The following is an 18,008-nucleotide window of genomic DNA, read 5'->3' as shown; positions in this document are numbered from 1 at the left end:
CCTCAGAATAGTTGTAAAAACTTCTGGGGATAACACACAGTGGTAGCAGTAGCCACTCTACCTGACCAATTGTATAATTTGTTTAACTACCACGGTTCTCAGTGTGACTGTACCGCATTGCACATATATTTATATTTACATAACTGAATTTTATTTTTAAACCAAGAATTTCCTTTTTATAACACAATTGTTACTTTTTAACATTTTTCACAACTCCCAAGTGCTTACTTCCCTACAAAGTCTGTAGTATTCATTTTTGCAAAAGCTACTTGTAACTCTTCACTTATTTTAAATCACTTACTTCTGCATTCAGTTCTTTAAGGTGCAATACAGCTGCCTTTCCCTGTGCTTTTTGTTTTTGTTTACACCTCAACTGAATTGCAGAAGTGCTATTCTCTGTTGCAGTTAATTGTTTCTGAGCAACTTCAGGGGTTAAGGAACCCATTAGTTGGGGATTAGTCCTGCTTTGATGACCTCCTCAGGTCCCTTCCAACCCTGATATTCTATGATTCTATGAAAAACTTTTTTTAACTTTTCTTCACTCCAACCAAGTCACAGCTCCTGTCTCTTAAGTTGGTCTATTCACTTTGCTTCTGTCTCCAAACCCTGTTGTGCCAAGTCGTCTTTAACCGCCCCTAATTTTAATTTACAATCCTCCAGTTGCCTTTACTGAAGTAGCACCAAACGTAGAAAAAATACTGGCACTCTCCCATAATGGTGCCTTTACTCTAAACCTCTTACAAGTGGATTTAAGTGCCTCCTTTCCTCCACCCTCTCTGCTAGCTCTTGTCACACAGACAGAGAGCACAAGACCAGAAATCCGAAGTGCAGGCACTGCAATGTTTATTGGGCTTAATTCCGAGCAAACATATTCATAGCTCTACACCAGAGGTGGACAAACTACGGCCCGCGGGACCATCCTGCCTGGCCCTTGAGCTCCTGGCCGTGGAGGCTAGCCCCCGGCCCCTCCCCCGTTGTCACCCCTCCTCTGCAGCCTCAGCTCACTGTGCCACTGGCGCAATGCTCTGGGTGGTGCGGCCGCGAGCTCCTGCCGGGGAGCATGGCTGGCTCCGGCTGGTAAGGTGCGAGTTGGATAGGCGTGGGAGTCCTGGGGGGGCCTGTCAGGGGGCAGGGGTGTAGATAGGGGTCGGGTCAGTCGGGACAGGGAGCAGGGGGGATTGGATAGGGGTGAGTTTCCGGGGGGCTGGTTGGGGATGGGGGTCCCGGGAGGGGGCGGTCAGGGGACAAGGAGCAGGGGGAGTTGGATTGGTCGGGTGGTTCTGAGGGGAGCAGTATGGGGCGGGAAGTGGGAGAGGGCAGGGGCCAGGCTGTTTGGGGAGGCACAGCCTTCCCTACCTAGCGCTCCATACAGTTTGACAACCCCGATGTGGCCCTCAGGCCCAAAAGTTTGCCCACCCCTGCTCTACACGCTCACAGAGTCTGTTCCCCAATATTCCATTCCCAACTCTGATGCCTCGGGAGCCAAAAAATCTTACCGCATTATAGGTGAAACCACGTTATATCGAACTTGCTTTGATCCGCTGGAGTGCGCAGCTCCGCCCCCCTCCGGAGTGCTGCTTTTCTGCGTTATATCCAAATTCATGTTCTATCAGGTCGCGTTATATCTGGGAAGAGGTGTACCTTTTTTTTAGCCCACCACAACAACCATATCACAGCTGTCTGCTTCTTGCTGGCATTAGGCTTGTACAGCTGTACATACGTCTCAAACATGTTTTCTAATGTATCAATTATCACGTCAGGTTCTACTGTATCCTCCATCCAAGGGCAGGTCGCAAATGCAATCTCAATAACCCCATGGGGAATCTCCCCACACGCTCTCATTCAGTTATACTTAATGTTGCATGTTCCCAAAACTCCACGCAGTATCTCCCCATGCGTACTTTTAATCCCACAAATAAGGAGTCGCCTGTGAGACCCCGTCTCACAATCTGGCACTTCTTATATCTCTTCCCTCCCCTCAAAATTCTTCACCAAATGTTAGGCTCTGATAGAGGCCTCCCTACGGGATGGGGGGGAGCAGGCAGATACTGGAAACAATATTCACAGATGCATCTGATGAAGTGGGCTGTAGCCCATGAAAGCTTATGCTCAAATAAATTTGTTGGTCTGTAAGGTGCCACAAGTACTCCTGTTCCTTTTGCAGATACAGACTAACACAGCTGCTACTCTGAAACCAGTGTTGGTATATAATACTCTAAATGTTATTGATTACAATATAAACCCCACTCACTCCACATTCACACTCCTTTCATGCTATGCCAGAGTCTGATCCGAAGGAAATCCCGATGGCCAGTCGAAATTCAGTCCGATCACAAGGCATGGGGAGCCACACGTTACACGCTTTTTCTTTTTCAGGGCTCTGGGTCGGTGTCTGGTCCGACTTCAGCTATAGCAAACAACCTTTTTTATAGACCCGTCTGTCGCGTCATTAGCTCTTTGTCTGTTTACTTAGGCTTTCCCCATAATTCCAGCAGAGCAGTTCCGGGCAGGCTGCCATAATCCAGGACCTTCCATTTCCTCTTATGGACATGACAAAGTTTATTTTGCATGACAATTCTTGACTGCTCATAACCTTAAGTCCTTGCTTCAGCTTCCAGCACACAACTCACATGCACATACAGCATTTATACTAGGCCCGTATGGCCTATAGCATATTACAACATATACATCACAACAGTCCCAGACTGAGGAGTGATCTGATGCAGTTTATGGCTTAAAAGTCATGGGTTGAGATTCACTGAACTAGTGAAAAGCTGAGATACCATTCTGTTTAATGTGTTCCCTAACAACATCTATTGATCTAGTTGGATTTACTAGCAAAGGGCACCTATCCATATACTCTAGGTGCCCTGCACAGTTATCAAGAGCTATATATGGTCTACAAATATATCAACATAACATTTACTTCAATTTTCTTATTTATGTTTAGCACCGTGTATATATTTGGAGGGTTCAACAGTCTCCTCCTGAGCGATATCCTGAGGTATACACCAGAAAGCTGTGAAGCTTATGACAATGAGACGTCTTGCTTGAGAGCAGGTCCTGGAGTCAGGTGTGTGTGGAACACCACTTTTTCTCTGTGTGTCCCATGGGAAAGAGCAACAGTAGAGCAACAACAAAAAGTTTTCGAAGAATGTCCTTCTAAACCAGGTATGTATGCATTACACTTCCATAACATAGACACATAGCAATGAGTATATTTGTGTTAAGATGCATTACCACCAAAACAAGATACTCCAGTGCACATGCTTCTCTATCTGAGGAGAGTATAAAAGAACAAACATTACATGACCGATGTATAGTCACGTATCCTAATGTGCTACTGGAAGGTACTCAGATACAATGGTGATGAGTGTGGTATAAAAGCGTATATAGAATAGACTTCTACTTTTTTCTTTCCATACTGTTTCAAATCTTCTCTGTTCCTCCTCACATTTTTGTACATTACATTGTTCACTAAATAGCCAAAATCAGGGACTGTGGGCCAAGATTCTATATGATATAAACTTCAGATATAGTTATGAACAAGTCAACTGCACCCACTCTATTGGGTATGCCAAATCTTTTCACTATTGCCATTATAAACTTCAGGTTATTTTTTTGAAAATATTCAGCATTCCAAGAGTTAGCTCTCTGTGGTCCCAAAAATAATGTGAATGTGTTCAGTATTTGTTTCTTCTAGCAGTAAACATCAACAGCGTGTGCATTAGCAAGCTATTGCTACATACCTTGTGAAGAAGGTGCACCTGTAGACTTCTAATAAACAGCCTCATGTGTATTACTGTGAGAGCATGACTTTAATTTTGTTTTAATAAAAACTGGACAGTTTACAAATTAAATGCTACAGTAAAGTGATAGAAATAGCTTGAGGGCCACAGATTGCTGCTGAAATGATTGCTTGGCAGTTTGGGGTGTGGACAGTTAAAACTCCTCAATTTTTCTCCTTTAAACATCTACCCAACTCAGACTGTTGCTATTATCTTTGCTCCTTTATTAAATTTCCCAATAGGAGCCAGGCTTGGACCATTGTTCCATAGAAAATGACTGAGATTTGTCATTCTGAGAGCCACCAACTCTGTTGACAAGCACCATTGGGAAAGATTGGACAGGCCATGCTGCACTCCTTTGTGCTCATCAAGAGAGGAGGTGTCATCAGATGATTGTTGCTATCACTTTTTCAACTAGAGTGGGGAGAGGGGGCTCATAGAGTTACCAATCTTTGAGCAATTTCTTTGAACTACATTTAATTCTGGCCTCCGTTTATTACATTTTCTAACAACTATCAAGTCTGTAGTAGTTTATGCCAGTGCTCTGCTAGCTCCCAGAGTTGATTTTTTTTCTGAAACATGCTTCTGTAGTAGATTTAATTGTGTGAAAACAATTGATGTAAAAGGACAGTAATTTGAGATCTTTAATGTATAAACAAAGTACTGCATAAGCAGAGAAGATAAATGAGGAAAAAGATGAACTGGAAGATTTAAACATCACATGAAACTCCCAATTGAGAGCCAGGATTTCGGAAAAATGTGCCTGCATTTGCACACCTAAATTGCCCTGTTGTATATGCAAATGACAAATGGACATCTATCTATTGGACTTGCATGGGCAATCTCAACATTTGTGTGTCTTTCTGCATTAAATTGCATGTGCACTTTCCTGAAAATGACTTAAAATTATTGACAGAAGAAATTAATGGAATTTCCTTCAACTTAGTTAAATTAAAGTAAAATCAAGAAGTCCAGTTTAATTGATAGCTCTCATGGGTTATGGGAAATCTGTTGGCACAGCCATTGGTTATATCATGTGTGTAAACAGTTTCTTAGAACTCTGTCATGAAATGCTTGTTTTTGGTCATGCAGGATTTTTCTTTAATTGTTGTAGATCATGACAAATGTAATCAGATTACAGACTGCTATAGCTGTACAGCGAATACAAATAACTGTCAATGGTGCACTGACCAGTGTATCTTAAAGCATAACAACTGCACAGAAGATCAGGTAAAGGTGTTTAAATATCACTCTAAAAATGTTAATCTCGCTATGAAGTTTCAAATGTCAGGAAAACTAATCTGTGTCACAATTACCTCTATTTATGTGTTTCTGCTGTGAAAATAACTAACTACAAACATCTGAATTTCTTGAGGAGGTTCAGTGGCTTTTGGATCATATTATACTTCTCACTACTTAGGTAGCTGTATCCTAAAGAGACAATGGGAAGGGGCAAGGAAAGATGAGGGCATCAGTATGATTTATTTGATAAGGCATATGCACATCTTGATAATTCCATTCATAAGGTCAAAAAACCCTTGATTCCCTCCTCACATCTTATAAGCAAGATGGCACAATTAATTTAAGAAGAACTTGAGCATGGTGAGAGGTGGCTTAGTGTGCAGATTTGGGGAAGGAATTCTGAACATGATGCATCTTTTGAAAATATTGGTCCTTCTATAGACTTAGTTTGTTGCCTCTTCTACAGAATTATAGTGGTGGTCTTCGTGAATGTGAACAGACATGTAAGAAAAAAAGTTTAAACATGCCGTGTGTTTTAGGTACCTATTACTGAATATGATAAATGCCCCAAGGATAACCCTGCATATTATTGTAACAAAAAGACAAGTTGTAAAAGCTGTGCCATGGATCAGAACTGTCAGTGGGAGCCCAGGAATCAAGAGTGCATAGCTTTACCTGGTACGTATATATTGTATTTAAAAACAAATACTAAATCCCTAAATCCAAAAAGATTCTTTATTTTTCCTGCTCAAAATCTATGGTATGTTTTTAAGATTACGGTGAGGTAAGGACTGTTCTTTGTAAGGAACAATTAATTTTATGTATATGTTAATGTTATGTGAGATCTGCTTTGAAATCCAACTGAAATCTTAGACTGGCATTTCTGGTCTGTTCATTCCAAATTAGATATGAAGCTTAGTATTATTAATATTATTATAAGTGGTAATTAGGACTGTCAAATGATTAAAAAAATTGCAATTAATTGCAAGATTTAAAAAAAAGTTGTGATTCATCAGTTTTAACCGCACTGTTAAACAACAGAACACCAATTTAAATGTATTAAAGCTATTTTTTGACTTTTTTCTAATCTATTTATTTCATTTACAATACAGAGTACAAAGTATACAATGCTCGCTTTATATTATTATTTTTATTACAAATATTTGTACTGTAAAAAAGAGATACAAAAGAAATATTATTTTTCAGTTCATGTCATACAAGTACTGTACTGCAATCTTTTTATTGTGAAAATGCAACTTACAAATGTAGACTTTTTTTTTTTTAATGTAACCGCACTCAAAACCAAAACAATGTAAAACTTTGGAGCCTACAAGTCCAAGCATGAAGGGGCGTACTAATGTTTAGCGTATCTGGCCCGTAAATACCTTGCGACACTTACAACAGTGCCAGGCAAATGCCTGTTCTTACTTTCAGGTGACGTAAATAAGAAGTGGGCAGCATTGTCTCCCGTAAATGTAAACAAACTTGTTTGTCTTAGCGATTGGCTCAACAAGCAGTAGGACTGAATGGATTTATGAGGTTTTGTTTATCTTTTTTACAGTGCAAATATTTGTAATAAAAATAATAAAGTGAGCACTGTACACTTTGTATTCTGTGTTGTAATTGAAATCAGTATATTTGAAAATGTAGAAAAACATCCACAATATTTATAATAAATTTAAATTTGTATTTTATGATTTTTTAACAGTGTGATTAAAACTGCGATTAATCGTGACAATTTTTTTATCTAGTTAATTTGTTTTGCATTAATCACATGCATTAATTGTGATTAATTGACAGCCCTAGCAGTAGTAATGTAGTGGATGAAGAGCTAGTACTTAAGCTCCAAGCAAAATATTTCAGATCTGCTTTTGTCCCTCTTTTATCTATTTCTTTATTTATGTAATTGTTTCAAAAGATTTTATATCCCAGTCAGACCCAAATTTAATCAAGGTTAATTTAATTATCAAAAACTGCGTGCTTTCCCATGATCTGTTGTCTAATGTGAGATTGCTACACCTCTACCCTGATATAACGCTGTCCTCGGGAGCCAAAAAATCTTACCGTGATATAGGTGAAACCACGTTATATTGAACTTGCTTTTATCTGCCAGAGCGCGCAGCCCCGCCCCCCTGGAGTGCTGCTTTACCGCGTAATATCCGAATTTGTGTTATACTGGGTCGCGTTATATCGGGGTAGAGGTGAACTGTATTATTCATTTGGGAATCAAGAGCATGTTATAAAATACTAAATACTATTATTTTTCCTAGTACTTCTGTATCCTGAATATTCCCACAGCTGGATGAAGTAGAGCAATGAGTATACTGCCTTGAATTAATACTTTATTTATCAAAAAATCTGAAAGAGAAATGTTTCTTCCCTCCCACCTCCAAAATTGCCAGCTTTCATAATTTCATTACTTTCTCAATGTTTGGCATTTTTCTTTAGTCCTAAGCGCTTGGAGTCATGTGACAAGCAAAGGCTTTTATTTAAAACAAAATAAGTTTCTAGCCCATATGGTTATAGAGAGAGGCTTGAAAGTGTGACCTGAATGCACCCTAAAAATTTCTGGAACTGAAAGCAGTTGAAGCCCCAAATGTATTCGTTTTTATTTAATCATTTTAAAGCCAATTTCGTGAGTGTGTGTGTGTGTGTGTGTGTGTGTGTGTGTGTGTGTGTGTGTGTGTGTGTAAATCTAACTCAAAATTTAATTCTTGGGATTGGCAGTACTGCACCCTACCTCCTGTTTTGGCTGTTTCCGAGGGCAGGAGCACATCTCTTCTACTAGAATTTAGTAGTTGAATATTTAATTTCTTTCAGTTGACAAAAATATTAAAAAGGTGCATTTGACATAAATTAGAGACCAATATCCAACTAAAACTAGTAGCTAACCTGCATATCCCAAACAAAACTCCACTCCTGCCAAAAGATCGGTTTCCATCAAAGCTTCTCCTTCTTCAAAAGCCTTTGTTAATAGATGTGCCTTTTACCATGGCGGGAAGGTTGGTGAACCGAGCTCTTTTGGACTAAGGCTCCAATGCTGAGGGCCCCTTTTGGAGAACATTCACCATCTCCAAGTGATGTTTTTTGAATAGGGGGAGAAAGGTGTTGTGTATCATTAATTGGTTTCACTTTTTCATAGAAAATATCTGTGGAGCAAACTGGCATTTGGTTGGCAACTCGTGTTTGAAAATCAATGGCACAAAAGAGAGCTACGACAATGCTAAGTTGGCATGCAGAACTCACAATGCTCTACTGGCATCTCTCACAACCCAGAAGAAGGTGGAATTTGTTCTAAAGGAGCTGCAGAGAATGCAGTCTTTGGTGAGTGTTACTCTTGAATACCATGTGAGTAGTAGAGCGCTGAATATGGAAGAGTACTTACTGTGGTACTGTGTGTTTTACCAAAATCAAAATATGCTCCTTAACTCAGGGGACTGATTTTTTTTTTTTTTAAATTCAACATATTCCATGGCAGCTTTGCAGTGAAATAGTAAAGAATGTAAATGTGTAACATAAATATAAACATGCAGGGTGCCTCAAGGATATCATTGCATAATAAAATCACACACACACGTCTGATTTGGGATACATGACTGCAACATGAAGGTGAGTAGTTCTCATGTGAACTGCACATGGCACCCTAGACTGTAAATAAAGGTTCCATTGGGGCACCATATATACTTAGTGTAAAGCACTTAAATTGTTGTACTGTTCTGAAAAGTGGTTTGATACTCAACAGATCCATGTGAAATATTCAGTTAGATCTGCTCTAGTGACAAACATTTTTCCCTGTTAATGTTACAGAGCCAACACAACTAATAAAATGATTTAGAATTTATTACGACTTGCACATCAATAGAATTGACTTTCTAATCAATTAAACTTGTACAAAGACATGAATGGCGGGGTTGCATAAGTGTTACTAAGGTTGTAGTGGTGGTCCATGGATGTAATTGAGGTCCTAATTTGGCTTGCAGAACCATTTTTATTGATGGTACAGAAGAAGAACTTATATAAGCTCTCAGAGCCAAGACTGCGCAGGGCTAGCAGTCAGTGACATTAATTTTTTATTGGTAAACGGAAAAAATGGTCAACAGAAAGAAATGAGGTAATAAACATGGAACGTCATATTATGTTACTTTTCAGAGCAGAAACATACTTTATATGTAGAATACAAATATCTAAAGAAAAACTGAATTGTTAAATTGAAACAAGAACATTTTCCTTCTTCCCACTTTTGCTCCCTCCGTGATCTTAAAATGAAACAGTTCAACAGTTATAAGACACTAGGGTGCTCCATTTTTATCAACCCTATATGAGGTACTTTCTATACAAGATTACACATTAAAATAATCATTTGTGAGGCAAGGGGGAGAAACATAGAAATGTGTAAAAGTACATGGTTTTCAAAACTCAAGGCTTTTAGATACTGTGGTGATGAGTGCTGCATAAATTGATGAACTTGATGGCCATTCCCATAAGCGCTCTAACATTTGAACTTCTTTTAGAAAGGATGTCGTTCACTTACCTCTGGTTACTTTATTCTTAGAGAGTTGGTAATGGTGAGGGTCTTAGAAAAAACTGTGCAGATTTTTAAGGAATCTTTTGGTTTTAGTTTATATTTGTATGTTTTATTGTTTTAGTATGTTTTGTAATTTCTAAAAATAGCTTTGGTAGAAAGCTACACTGCATTTGGTATTTGAACTCTGCCTTTCAATGATGTGCTAGTTTCACTCTGGTAATGACTTTCTGAGGGGGAGTGCTCACTGATTAAGAGTCCAGTGATTGCAGCTTGTCTGTTCATTTGTAGTTCCTCTGAAAAAATGTGGCCTGATTTTTTTCAGAGGTGCTGAGTACCCACAGTGCTTCAGTAAGTGTTGCAGGTTTAAGTTAATCGAAGATAAAATGTTCTGAAGTAGGTGGATTACTTTGTGGGCCGCCCAATGATAGTAACTGTTTTCATTGCTTAGATAAACTATTTTTAGCTGTTTTCTTTAAGTCACCATTACGTTCTGCATAACAATAACTCCAGAAAACTGCTGTTTCTATTTCTCTCCTTTTACAGTACACTCATGAGCATCTAAGACCAACTCTTTTTGTTAATTTCAGAATTGTTCAGGTTTAAAATGTATTAAAATGTTCTGCTTCCTCTCTAGTTCTGACCTTTTTTCAGCTATTTAAAAACTATGTGTGGAGTGGTTTGGGAGATGGGAGGGAGCATGTTTTAAATTAGATAAATGAGGCACATGCTTGAAGGATGTTAATTCTCCAGTTGATGTGCTCTGTAAGTCCAGTGGGACTGAGAAAACAGTATGCCCTTAATTAATGTTGGCACTTCCAAATCTGCTAGAGTGGTTCGTACACATTGCAAGACATTAGTGTTTTATTTATTTATTTACTTATTTAAACGTCCTGCTTCTCAACTATGTGAAGTGGTAAAATTGTGGTGTTCATTCAATCGAACATTTATTTTATCTCTAGCCCAAAACTTTGACCCCATGGGTTGGGCTGCGGAAGATCAATGTGTCGTACTGGTGCTGGGAAGACATGTCTCCGTTTACAAACACCTTGCTCCAGTGGCTGCCTGGGGAACCAAGTGATGCTGGATTTTGTGGATATTTAACTGAGCCTTACCACCAGGGATTGAAGGCCGCAACGTGTATCAACCACGTTAATGGCAGTATCTGTGAAAGGCCTGGTAAATATGCTGCTGATGAATGGGTTTTTTTATGGGGAAGTATTTTATTGTCTAAGTAATACAAATAAGACCCCCCCCCCCAGGTAAATTTGAATGTTTGCATCATTCAGTAACCAAACAGACCAGTTTGAACAATAGTTTTGTTTAGTTTTTCTGTACAAAAATCAGGCATTTAAAAAAACAGCATAAGTACAATGAGACTGAGCAATAATTAGCTTTAACTCTTTTTTCCAATTGTGTATTTGTATGTGACATTCAGGTTAATTATGGTGTGGAACAATCTTCTTACTAAAAAATAAAAACTATTCTCTACCTGAATTTTTTTGTACATGTTGTCTAGCCAGAGGATAATTTTTCTTTTCTTTTTTTGAAGTTTAAAGTTAATTGAGCAAAACACTTTGGAAATATGAGAGTTTTGAAAAAACAAAACAAAAAGAAAACTAGATAAATTCATTGAGTTTAAGTCCATTAATGACTATTAGCCAGGACGGGTAAGGAATGGTGTCCCTAGCCTCTGTTTGTCAGAGGGTGGAGATGGATGGCAGGAGAGAGATCCCTTGATCATTACCTGTTAGGTTCACTTCCTCTGGCGCACCTGGCATTGGCCACTGTCGGTAGACAGGATACTGGGCTGGATGGACCTTTGATCTGACCCAGTATGGCCATTCTTATGTTCTTATGTCCTCTGTCATTTTTGGTACTGCATATCTTTCAAACGGCTGGGTCTGTTAACTCTCCATTCTAGATAGTTATTCTGAATAACAATTAGAGCCTTCTTTTTAATTTTTTAGAAAGGCTGGCTGATTACATATCTAAATTAGCCACACCAATGTAAGTCCTGCTTTGTGCTAGTACAGGCTAAAGTCAGAGATGAAGATGTTTGCAGAAACTTTATTTGTGAGTCACTAATTTTCTAACTAAACATTCTCACAATATTTTAACCTAGTCTATAACTAGTTTAAAACTTAACTTGGTCTGTCTTTTTTGGTCTGAGAATGGTTAGTTTTAAATTGTCGTCTAGTGGATTAAGCACTGGACTAGGAGCCAAAAATTCTTGAGTTAGAATTCTGGTTTTAATACCGATTTGATCTGTAACATTGGTCAAGTTACTTTACCTTTATCCCACTCTTCCACATGTAAAATGCTGACACTATTAACTTCCCAGAAGCGTGAAGAGGACTGCATGGATAACGTATATGCAGCACTGTAGAGATGTAAATAGCAATAACATTTAAGTTGTTTCCTTTCAGTTTTACTCTGCATTTGCACTGAAGAGAATTCATAATTACTGAAAAATGAATTGCTGTAACTGATATATTTCCTACTGCGTAGATCTCATATTATAAAGTGTCTCATCTTGGCCAGTTTACAGATGAAATGATTCAGTTCAGCAACAACTAACTGATTAAATACTCAAACTACATTTTGAGAGATTTTTCAATTAGTAGTAGAGTTAAGCTATTTTTTTTTTCTTTTTTGGCAAATGAACGAATCACTGAAAAATGCAGTTTCGGCCAACCCGAAATTATTCACAAACTGGGCACGAGTTAATCGCATAGTTTTTTGACCAAACCAAAAATATCAAAATTTTTTGGCAATGCCATTTTGTTTCGACCAGATTTGTTTGTTTCAAATTTGGGCATTTTGACAAAAGCAAAGGAAGAGTTCATTCTGAAAATGGAACAAAAACATTTCAAGTTAGGTTAAAACTAAATGTTTTGTTTCAACCTAACTCAATTTTTGTTGACTTCTTGATTCATCAGAAATTTTGAAAATATTTTATTTTTGGTTCAACCTGAAACTAAGCTGTTTTCAATTTTTCAGAGCTGCCAGCAAACCAAAAAAAAAACCAGCAACCAGTATTCACCCAGCTCTAGTATATTAGTCACACTGAACTTCCCAGTTTGACTAGTGGACAACGAGTGATTCACCTCTATATTTTTTTATTGTGCAAATGAGCAAGGGCCTGTAATTTACTACCGTAAAATAGAATATTGTGTAATCTGTTTTCCCATGTCATTAAGTGTTGTTTCTTAATGCCCAGCTAACCACAGTGCCAAGCAATGTCGCACACCCTGTGCCTTGAGGGCGGCATGTGGAGAGTGCACGAGTGGCAGCTCTGAGTGCATGTGGTGCAGTAACATGAAACAGTGCGTGGACTCAAATGCTTACGTGGCCTCTTTCCCCTATGGCCAGTGCATGGAGTGGTACACCATGAGCAGCTGTCCACGTAAGTAATTTCCTCTGTACCTGGAAAGATGGTCTAAGAAAGCTTGGCTTTGCATAAATTGCTAACCAATTTAATGTGACAAGATCATATGCAGTTACATAGTGTTAGAAAAATCACAGATTCCCTGATTGCATGAGCTCTGCAAATGTAAGGACCAATCCTTGAACGTGTTATGTTTCATGGAAGGTGTTAAGCAGGATTGTGCACTAAAGTATGGCTCTAACCTAAACAGCAAATAACGTAAGCTCTCAAATGGGGTTATGAAAACTCATTTTTTTCAGGAAGAAAACACATCCAGTATTTTTTTCTGAATTTTGTCAATTTTTCAACGTGTCATTCTGAAACGTTTATATTAGCAAAACATATGTAAAATATTTTTGCTAAGTTAGAAGTATTCATTTCTAATTTGATCTGTGTATTGAAATGAGAGCTATTCTAAAAGCTAAAGAGCAATGAGGAAAACAGCAAGGTTCTTGTTTTGTGTATTTTGAAACCATAAAGAGGTTATAGAATTTTGTAGCAGCCTCGGGGAATGGGGGTCTGGGCAAAGTCATTGGTAATAGAGAATGGTGTAGTTGGGGGAATGAATTATCATTAAATATTTTAGAGGGAAATTAGGGGTCTGAGTTTGCTAGGATCTAGAAACTGCTGGAGGCTGGTCAGGGAGTCTGAAGATATGGTTCTGGACTGTCATAAACAGACAGTTAAGTGTTAATTCTTCTTTTACCTGTAAAGGGTTAAGAAGTTCACAGTACCTAGCTGACACCTGATCAGAAGGACCAATAAGGGAACAAGATACTTTCAAAGTTGGGAGGAGGGAGTCTTTGTCTGTTCTGTATGTGCTTTTGCCGGACAGGGAGAAGGAACCATCCCACTCCTAACAGGGTAGTGAGTAATTAGAGAAGGAATGTATTAAATTACTTTTATTTCTATTTGTAATTTCTTTTGCAAACATAGAGGGAGAATCAAATTGGGTTTTTGTGTAACTTTAAGGTTTTGTCCAGAGGGAAATCCTCTGTGTTTTCAATCTGTTGTCTGTGAGATCATCTTGCTTTCTAATCTCACAGAGGTATTCCTTTCACCCTTTTTCTTTAATTAAAAGTCTTCTTTTAAGAACCTGATTGATTTTTCGTTGTTTTAAGATCCAAGGATTTGGTGGGGGGAATTTTCTTGAGTCTACCCAGGAAAAAGGGTATAGAGACTTGGGGGAGGGAAATTAGTCAAATCCTGCCAGGAAAGGGGGGATAAGGACTGGGGAAATATTTGGGGGAAGGCAGAGTTCCCAAATGGCAATCCCTCAAACGTTTTTTAAAAACATTTGGTGGTGGCAGCGACTGTTTTGCCTAAATTGGCTTAGGGGTTATTCATGCAGGTCCCCACATCTGTACCCTAAAGTTCAGAGTGGGGGGGGACACCTTGACATAGATGAAGCTGGCTTATTTTTCCTTCTACAGTATTTGCAATAGGTTGTTTCTTTTCATTCTCTCTTCAGTGAATATGAAAATTACTTATAAACACTGTAAAATGATTAGTTTTAAATTATTAATTCATAAACAGATAGTTGGTATTTTACTCCACATGCCTGAAGTTGAAGGAAGTGATAGGGGACGTGATTGAATAGAGCAAAATAATAGAAGCATATTTTCTACCTCTAAAGTCAAAATGCAAACGCTGCCAAGAATTCAGTAGTTAAGATAGAAAGACATTATAGTCCCCTCTGAGAACAGAAAATCTTTCTTCATTTGTTCAAGCTCAGATTTGTGATTGAATGAAACTGTGTATTGAAGTAGAATAGCACAGCATTGAGGTTGATCCTGCAAATAAGACAGTCACACTTATTAACAAGGAACGGAGAAATAGCTAACGGGTGTATGGAATTTACACCCTAGCTCAGCAGAACGCTGGGCTTGAGGGATCTTCATATGCCCCCTAACTGTCAAGTTTGCTTTAGAATGTTTTGCGTCTGCATGGTGCTGCACTCAATTTCTACCACGTGGTTCTGTGGAGACAGTAGACTGAGGACAAATTACCTTGATAAGCCCTTCTTTCTAATGTAGGTTTATAATTGATATAGAATCATGTAATATTAAGCTGTATATGGTTCATGTCTAAATAAAGTGGGGTACATCTCAGTAAAGATTTGAAACCGGTCATTGGTTAATCAAATTAAATGTGTTTCTTTCCTTCATTTGGAGATCATGTATTTTATCTTTCTAATATTTTATTGTAAATAAGACAGTTATAATTCAAATAGTTAATTGAAAACATTCAGCAAAATTTTCGTGTGCATTGTTTAAATGTTAGAAAGGGACTGGGTGTTGTTCTGCTGTTTAATGGCTTTCTCTGTAACTGGTTAAATGATTTAGACTCTGTGCCTTACTGTACCAATTTGGATAACAGGCCTTTTTTTTGTTTTTTGTTTTAGTCTGTAATAAAGTTTGTCGGATTAAGTACACTAATAGAAATTCATGAAAATACATCTGTTTATAAATGTACTAGAATGAACGTTGATTCCAACTTGTAAGGATCAGTCTCAAGGTCAATAAAAGGCATATGAAGATTCTTATTTCAAATATTGTCTTGTCTTGTGAGGCATCCAATGGTTTATTTTACCATTTGACATTTATTTTCAAAGCTGCAAACTGTTCTGGCTACTGCACATGTGCTCATTGTTTGGAACAGCCTGGCTGTGGTTGGTGTACGGACCCTAGTAACACAGGAAAGGGGAAATGCATGGAAGGCTCCTACAGAGGTCCAGTAAAGATGCCATCTCCACCAACAACAGGAAAATCCTACCTGGAACCCATCCTTAATGTCAGCATGTGTCCAGCAGAGAACAAATACAACTGGTCCTTTATCCAGTGTCCAGGTAACTGAGCAGTTTTTTTAATAATTGAAACACTTCAGGGGTCATACAACTTAGGCTATGTCTACACTGGCAATTGAACGACAAAACTTTTGTCTTTCAGAGGTGTTAAACCCTCCCCCCCCCCCCCCCACCCACAAGACAAAAGTTTTGCCGCAGCAAGTGTCAGTGTGAACAGCACGTTGTCGGCAGGAGTGCTCACCTGCCGACAACGTGAACGCCGCATTGGGAATAGAAGTTTTTTGTCGGCAGGAGAGCAGACAAACAGCGGCTACGCTGATTGACTCTTAGCGGCACGGCTGTGGTGACACAGCCATGTTGCTAAAAGCCAGGGGAAAAAGTAATATTAAACTCTTACCGGTACAGGGGTCCGGCTCTGAGCCTCGGAAGGGGCAGGACCTCGGGCGGAAGGGGCAGGGCTGGGAGTCAGCCTCCCCCGGCCAGCCCATCCGTGCTGCCTGACCCTTGCCACCCGGGGCGCCGGTGGCGATTTAAAAGCGCCCGGGGCTCTGGGAGCCATGGGACCTTTTAAATCGCCAGCTCCAGGGCAGCTGCCCCTTTTGCCCCCCCCGTCGGCGGCCCTGCCAACAGGGGTGGAGGGGAAAGAAGGGGCACAGTGCTTTAAGGAGGGTCCCTTGCCGCGGCAGTGCTTTAACGCCACTGCCCCTTTTCCCCTACCCACTCCCGTCAGCGTCCCTGCTGGTATGGTCCCTACCGGCAGGGCTGCCGACGGGGAGGCAAAAGGGGCAGCGACAGTGCTTTAACATCGGCTGCGTACGGGCCGGTACCAGCTTCTTACCGGTACGCCGTATTGTACCAGCCCACTTTCACCCCTGCTAAAAGCTGTGTAGTATAGACATAGCCTTAGACTCCAGGTGAAAGACCAAATGCTTAAATGATTGCAGAACTTAATTTCCTATTACTAAATGAAGAGGAAAAAAGTGAAATACGCACAAAGAATGTAAATTTGATTTTGAAAAGGAAGGAGTCCACAGTCAGACTACAGCATTTTAGTCTTTATATTAATCACTTTTGAGTATATTTAAACAGGAGGAATGAATGAAAATAAGAAGAAATGCAGTTCTTATTTTCTAAATAAAACATTCAGTTGACTATTAGCAAGGCCCAATTTCTTATGCAGCACATTTGTGTTGAATTATGTAGTGAGGATCCCAGAAATATGTGGACTGCTTGCCTCCCTCCAACCCCATGAACCTCTCCCAATTGTTGCTTCCAGTCCAGTCAGAACAGTATCTCTGTTGTATACTTTGGTAATCAATTTATTTTCTACCTCTCTAACATTTTAAATTTGAAACAGTCATCTTCTTGATGGTCTCAGATGTCACGGCCTAGGGTCTCTTTCCAATTCAGAACTTGCATGAGGTAGTTCCATTCATAACATGATTAAGCTGCTAACCCAAAATGCAGATCAGATTCTTCAGACATTGTGTGAAGCACTATATTTGAGCACAACTATCAAGTGTCTCTTTGTTCCCTCAGCCTGCCAGTGCAATGGGCACAGTAAATGTGTAAATGAAAGCATCTGTGAAAAGTGTGAGAACCTGACAACTGGCAAACACTGTGAGACTTGTATATCCGGCTACTATGGAGATCCTACTAATGGAGGAACATGCCAGTGTAAGTGAAGTCTTACATCTGTAGTATAATCAAATCTTGGGGATTTTATACTGCAGCTTATCGCCATAGTATCTGAGTGGAAATCAGATCCCTCTTGTGTATATCAGCTAATGTATTTCATTTATTACATACCCAAACTACACTAAAAGAACATTAAGGTTGCAAAGCCAAGCTCTCAAAAAATAGGAAATGCCAGAATTAAGGCTGTCTGTGCAACATTAATTCAGTCCTCCTGTGCATATGCGTTATGGGAGAGTCTTGTCAAACATCACATAAGAAATCTGTTGCAGAATGAGAGGTAGAACCCATGCTGTGTGCTGGTATTGGCAGTACTAGGAATATGGTAAGCATGATATATACTTAATACAACATTAAACCACGTAACATCTATGTGAATTATTATTGTTGGTATTCTTAAACTGACTTTACATATGGTGCTTTGAGGTACAGAGTTATGAGTGGCCCAAGCTATGCAATGAATTTGAGAGTGAGCTGGCAATAGAAGGCATGAATTTTTACTCCCAGCAATCAGTTCTAACTACT

General features: G+C 39.2%; 1 protein-coding gene and 1 long non-coding RNA gene across 3 annotated transcripts in view; one reads left to right on the top strand and one right to left on the bottom strand.

Moving 5' to 3' along the window:
- LOC128837583 (uncharacterized) overlaps positions 1-2,378 on the bottom strand; it is an 84,396-nt gene extending 82,018 nt beyond the window's left edge. For both annotated transcript variants that reach the window (XR_008444987.1, XR_008444986.1), the window contains exons 1-2: positions 2,252-2,378; positions 1,497-1,625 (exon numbers count right to left, since the gene is read on the bottom strand). This is a non-coding gene — a long non-coding RNA (uncharacterized LOC128837583). The remainder of the gene's footprint in view (positions 1-1,496; positions 1,626-2,251) is intronic.
- ATRN (attractin) overlaps positions 1-18,008 on the top strand; it is a 251,846-nt gene that overhangs the window by 101,624 nt on the left and 132,214 nt on the right. The window contains exons 12-19 of the mRNA XM_054028816.1: positions 2,951-3,171; positions 4,903-5,018; positions 5,570-5,708; positions 8,173-8,354; positions 10,515-10,731; positions 12,776-12,961; positions 15,597-15,830; positions 17,328-17,465. Of these exons, the coding sequence (XP_053884791.1) occupies positions 2,951-3,171; positions 4,903-5,018; positions 5,570-5,708; positions 8,173-8,354; positions 10,515-10,731; positions 12,776-12,961; positions 15,597-15,830; positions 17,328-17,465 (1,433 nt within the window). The remainder of the gene's footprint in view (positions 1-2,950; positions 3,172-4,902; positions 5,019-5,569; positions 5,709-8,172; positions 8,355-10,514; positions 10,732-12,775; positions 12,962-15,596; positions 15,831-17,327; positions 17,466-18,008) is intronic.

The sequence above is a fragment of the Malaclemys terrapin genome, chromosome 5, assembly GCF_027887155.1.
Source record: "Malaclemys terrapin pileata isolate rMalTer1 chromosome 5, rMalTer1.hap1, whole genome shotgun sequence".
In the NCBI taxonomy this organism is placed as follows: domain Eukaryota; kingdom Metazoa; phylum Chordata; order Testudines; family Emydidae; genus Malaclemys; species Malaclemys terrapin.
Note: the sequence above shows the minus strand (reverse complement) of the source record. Positions and strands in the feature narration are given on the sequence as shown.